This window comes from Eurytemora carolleeae, unplaced genomic scaffold (genome assembly GCF_000591075.1).
Source record: "Eurytemora carolleeae unplaced genomic scaffold, Eaff_2.0 scaffold313, whole genome shotgun sequence".
In the NCBI taxonomy this organism is placed as follows: domain Eukaryota; kingdom Metazoa; phylum Arthropoda; class Copepoda; order Calanoida; family Temoridae; genus Eurytemora; species Eurytemora carolleeae.
Genome location: NW_019396416.1, coordinates 53,756 through 59,755, shown reverse-complemented (window position 1 = coordinate 59,755; position 6,000 = coordinate 53,756). Strand labels below are relative to the sequence as shown.

Sequence of the window (6,000 nt, the reverse complement as noted above, 5' to 3'; positions counted from 1 at the left end):
ATTGTAGCCTCCACTTCTTTAATCCCTAAATGAACCGTATGACCACATGCAAACATAGATATCTATAAAATTATTTGTCTATCTGTCTATCTATTTATCAGTCTATCTGTCTATCTGTCTATCTGTTTATCTGTCTATCTGTCTATCTTTCTATCTGGCTATCTGTCTATCTGTATATCTATATATCTGTATATTTGCCTATCTACCTATCTATTTGTCTATCTGTTTATATCTATCTATCTACCTATCTATCTGTCCAACTGTTTATATCTATCTATCTATCTATCAGTATATGATAATGTTTCTGATCTAATTCATCTTTTGTTAAATACTTTCTAATTTCTTTACGTTCCATAATCCTAAACTTCCTCCTTTCACTTTCTTTATTTTTTCCTATCTTTCCTTTCATTTTCTTCATTTTTTCCTTACTTCTCTTTCACATTTTTCATTTTTTCCTTTCTTCCCTGTCACTTTCTTCATTTTTTCCTTTCTTTCCTGTCACTTTCTTCATTTTTTTCTTCCCTTTTCCTTTCTCTGTTCACTTGTCTCTCCTATTTTCTTTCCCTTTATCTTATCGATTAATTAATTCCATTTCCTTTTTTATAAATATTCTTGCTTTCTTTCCTTTTTTTACGTAAAACTTACATAACAGAATATTTTCATTCATATTTTGTTCTCTCATTTTAAATCTTGAAAAGAGACATTATATGTTTAGATATTTCAAATACAGAGCCCAGCAAAAAAAGTGTAAAACAGCACAAAAAGGTTGACTTTTAATAATCAGGACCTCTAATTTATTCCCATCTCTAAATCTGGTTTAATCTTTATTCTTTCTTCTCCTTATTCTTATTTTTTTCAGTTTTGCCTTTTCTTCATTCAAATAATAATTTCTAATTTCAGAAATGGTTTTCATAAAATGTCGACAATGACGATTAGGAAGCTGCAGCGACGTAAACGAAAATGAAGAATCGTTGAAAAATGAAAACTTGAACAAATCCTAAATGTCTTCCAGTTAGTAAAACACAGTTCCAAGATGGGGCAGTGTCTTTTAATAACCCTAATAATCCTACCCCACCTTTCAGGAGGTTTAGGGGCTCCTTCAGGGACCCCAATACAGGGAATAGGGGTCCCTACTGTAGACAATAAAGGGGCCTTTTGTGATAAAGATATTCAAAGAAAATACTGTGATGCATGGTAAGAAAGAAAAGAAATATTTTAATTTTGTAAAAATCTACGAACATTTTTATTTAGGTATGGCGGGGATTACCATTCCGCCTGCCAGTTCTGCGGGGTTGGAGGCCAATGCCCTAGCGGTCAAATAGAGGCCAGGGGTATACCTCCAGATTTCAGGTATACAAAACTTCATATGGAGGACGGGGTTGAGAACGTTAAAGGGACTGTAGACGTAATTTCAAGTTATCCTTTACAGTCCCTTTAAATTTAAGCTTTTGTCTGCACTGTAGTTGTGTTCTTTTTCAACTTGTACATTTTTGTAAGCATACATTAGGAGAACCGTTGTTCGTAAAATTCAATAAAAATTAAACTTTTGTAAACAATTTTGAACATTCATGTATCAAACCTGCTTTCTAGTTGAATCTCCTGAAGTTTTGAGCAGTCAAATCTAATATTACGAATGATTCAAATAAAATATTAGATATTTTTTTAGAAATGAAATCTTGTCTCGGCATAATCATTACAGATTAGACGCGAGTAGAGCGAGTAGTACAGTTCCTAATAAACAGGTAATTTGTTGCGGCATTCTGCTGTACATTGCTAAATGTCGTCTTTTTGGTTATTGTTAAAAGAATTTACAGTTTGTGAATAGTTTAGAATGTCTTTATCCATAATTTGTTATGATGTGTGGTACCTAAGACAAAATAAAAATATTAAGTAATTGGAGTCAGATTATGGTAAAGTTTATTTCAAGTGAAAATATACTTGAGCAAAGGGATTTTTCAAGGAAATAAACTGCAAAACGCCTTTAATATTTAATACAGTATATGGAAGGCGACATTCATACCTATTTATCAACTGTCATGTTTCGTGGGATACCCTGTATAATAATTTTTATAAACTGTTTTAAATCTATTAATTAATTCTTAATTTTATTCTAAACCTATCTTTTATGTTCATTGTCTATATTTTCAAAATATTCGCAAGAATTTGTTTGATAACACATAATTTAAAATGTTGAACATAAAGATGTAAAGTTTTTGTTGGAATTTTAAGTTTAGAACCTTTGGCCAAATATTAATTGATCAGCCTAAGGGCATACTTTTGCAAAGAGAAAATGTTTAAAAAATTTGCATTTACTCCCCCCTCTTTTTCCATTCTCCCCCTCATAGTTTCATGGGTTTATTACATATAACCCCCCCCCCCTACCGATCTCGTTTATCGTTTCATCTTCTAGATTAATTTGTCAGCAGAATCGTTCTAGAATCCACGAAAAATTTATCAATCTGACAAATCTCAATATTTCAATAGGACAAATACGTGATCCCAAACCCCCCCACCCCCCATTCCGACCCATAAGATTTTTGGGTCAATTCTTGATCTTTCCATTAGAAAACCACGAATGATGAAAATTATAAAAATAATAATAAATATTTTCATAATATTTCCTATATTTCAGCGTGCTTGTCTTCCACCGCTAGAATGGGACACAGAACTAGCGGAAACAGCTCAGGTAAGTGGAAATTTACAAAAGATTTTTTTTCTTCAAAAATCTTGATTTTTTTCTTGTTTCTCAGGTTTGGGCTGATCAGTGTGCCATGATAGTTTATAAAGATGGAGTTTATCCCAAAATATTTCATGAAAAATCTTTCCAACGTTCAACTAGCAGGTATTTAATGATAGATAAAAAATAATAATAATAATAATAATAATAATAATATTAATAATAACTATAATAATAAGAAAAATAGTAATAATGATAATAATAATAATAATCATAACTATGATGATAATATTAATCAAAATAACAAAACTGATAACACTAAAAACAACAATAACGATAATAAATGGATATAAAGAATTCAGTTTGTTCATATATTGTACATTTATAAATTTAAGTTTGATCTTTATGTCTTTTTATCAAATAGATATAGGTCGTAACTAAAATATAACTTTTTGTGGATAAATCTGAAATGGATGAATTAAATATTCATCAGGGGCATCCTCTAGGTACTAATATTCTTCCTAAATATACCCCCCTTGTCCTTAGGTTTAATTCTGCCCCAGGAGTAGGACAGAACATAGCCTGGGCCCTCACACAGGAGTTAAACCTTACTCAGATCATTGATGATCTCTGGTATAAAGATATCAGGTAAAATATTAAAAAAAATTTAACAATTTATTTTTTATCATTTTTTTCAAAATATAAGTCATCATTTCATCCTTCTCATCTTAAAATCACTTGTCAAGTTGTCACATATTGTGAGAATAAACAAAATGGAATATTTAACTTCTTTAAAATACGTATTTTTTATAAACAATCTAATTTCTATATCTTTCCGACCTTTGATAGATTATTTGATATAACAGAGTTAATACTTAGAAATATTTAAGATCTACAACATTGGGTTGCGAAGATTTACGTGAACTTTTTAGTATGTTTAGTATGTTGCGTATTTGAGACAAATTTTAGAAAAAAAAACTGAATAAATTTTTATCAATAATCTTTTTTATCTTAATCGTCAATAAGTTCGAAGCAAAGAATTATGAAAATTATGTAATTTTTTCCTGATTTATTCAATTTTATTTCTTCTTTTGATCAAAATAATATTAATTCTGAATGTGTATGCACTTAATATTAGATAAACTTGATTTTAGTTCAGTATTGAATTTTATGGTTTGTATTGATTACGAATTAATGAAATATGTAAAAGTATAATATATTCTCAAATAATTCAAGTTTCAGAATATAATCTTCTGTATCGCATGCTTGACAACATTTATTTAAATTTTAATATATTTATCAAATTTTTAAGTCTTATCTTAAGTGCTTACAATACATCATGCAAGGATTTCAAATATAACAATTATTAAAAATGTTAAGTTTTTTGATATTCATATCATACATTCATATTTATGAATATTGGATATTTGTTAACTATCAACTATCGCCATTTTTAATGAATTTTTGTGAATTATTGTGAATTATCTTACTATTTTCTGATTTATTCAAAAACCATCCTCAACAATTTTTCCGGAAAACTTTTCGATTTTGTTTGTTCATTTGTGTCTTCTGTGTATATATATTTATATCAATTTATTATTCAATCAAAAAACAGATAAACATCCTCATATATATATGTACATTGTGTTATACTTTCAATTAAACGCTTATTTTAAAAGAATAGCCTTTGTAGTCTTGAACAAATTTTTGTTGTTTGTAGTAAGTTGACCCCTGAACAGCTGGAGGATTTCCAGCCGGGTCAACTTGACCCTGACTCTCTTCTTGTTACGCAGATGCTCTGGGGACAAACTACGCACATAGGTAACATTAGCCATTGACGCATTATGACGTACTGAGATATGAACAAAACTGAAAGTTATATATCAAATACATATTTGTAGCCCTAGACATATGCATTTAAAAAAAGGATTGCGTTTGTTTCTAGGTGAGTTGAATAGGAGTAATTGAGAAAATACTGCTCGATTTTTGCGTGAGAGTTTACACATCTTGGTTTACAGTGCAGCCAAGAACTCCTTTAAAACTGAAGCTAGAAACAAGCTTGTTTAAGCCTAGAAATCTTCATATTTAAAGTTTTAAGTCGGTTCTATCTCATTAGTTGATGAATAATTGTTAAAGCTGTTCAGATTGATATCAAACATCAAATTTTCCTCTAAATTAAAGGACCATGAATTTATATAAACCTCATTTAAAAGGAGTGTTCACGAAGAATAAAAGGGGGTATAGGCTTACGGCGAAAAAAGGGACTGTCTTTATAATTTCAAGTAACCATTCTTTTAAAAAAGGGGCATGCCCGATTCCCAACGGTAACCTTTCAACCTTTATCTGAAAATCAATTACGCAGAGATATCACAACTGTAAATGATCAACTTCCAGATAGAAAAACATGAATATCTTTATCATTCTTGATCAGACTAAAGTTTACAGGGTACAGCTTTGAATTAGGCAACTCCATCTTTGAATGGAGGGTTACTTACAATTATATCGTACTCGTCCCTTGAGTATTTTAAAAGCATAATTAGATATTATTATTTAACATGAATTCAAATATTTCTAAAATTACTCTGTTGAATTTCATGAATTTGTGAATCTTGGAGTATAAATATTGAATATTGAATATAAACGATATTTTGATAAAATTACAGAGTTTAAATATAATTGTTGCAGGGTGTGGCTGGCTGCAGATTGAAGTTACAGAAAACAGGTAAATAAATAGCAGCTAAATTTGGCACACCCAATATACTATTGTTCGCCATTATTCTTAAATCTATACAAACAAATTTTATTTGAAAAAATATTTAAAAGATGAATTCACATTAATACACAAAGATGATACGAAGAATGAATTCTTTATTTATTTATTCGAACTTTTAAATGTAAGTGATCGACATGAAATTGCATGTACATGGTACATAAACATACATCGTCAGAATAAAAATGGAAGACGAATTTCAAGAAATAAGAAAAATTCCAAATGCATTTCTTTGATTTTTAAAATATACAATTCATATAGACAGGAAAATTCATAGAATTAATTAACAAAAAATATAGGAAAATTCACTTGTAGAGTTTTCTTAGATAATCCATTTCATAGACAAGACATTTTTAACAATTTCAAAACCTTTTTATTAGGCTAGCAGACAACTTTATTATATGTCTCGGAAAACCCTGTTCTCTCTGATTTATAAAATGTCCTGTCTATGAAATCTAAAATCTCTAAAATTTCCCATCTATGAAATAAAAAACAAAATATGACAATATTCCATCTTCTAAAAGTTCGATGTGGATTTGAAATGTCTATCCAC

General features: G+C 29.3%; 1 protein-coding gene across 1 annotated transcript in view; it reads left to right on the top strand.

Moving 5' to 3' along the window:
* The first annotated feature begins 904 nt into the window (after positions 1 to 904).
* Positions 905 to 6,000, top strand: part of LOC111702892 (uncharacterized) — a 44,948-nt gene continuing 39,852 nt past the window's right edge. Inside the window, exons 1-8 of the mRNA XM_023474689.1 lie at positions 905 to 1,194; positions 1,252 to 1,350; positions 1,667 to 1,742; positions 2,633 to 2,686; positions 2,751 to 2,842; positions 3,224 to 3,325; positions 4,398 to 4,498; positions 5,363 to 5,399. Of these exons, the coding sequence (XP_023330457.1) occupies positions 1,034 to 1,194; positions 1,252 to 1,350; positions 1,667 to 1,742; positions 2,633 to 2,686; positions 2,751 to 2,842; positions 3,224 to 3,325; positions 4,398 to 4,498; positions 5,363 to 5,399 (722 nt within the window). The 5' untranslated portion in view covers positions 905 to 1,033. The remainder of the gene's footprint in view (positions 1,195 to 1,251; positions 1,351 to 1,666; positions 1,743 to 2,632; positions 2,687 to 2,750; positions 2,843 to 3,223; positions 3,326 to 4,397; positions 4,499 to 5,362; positions 5,400 to 6,000) is intronic.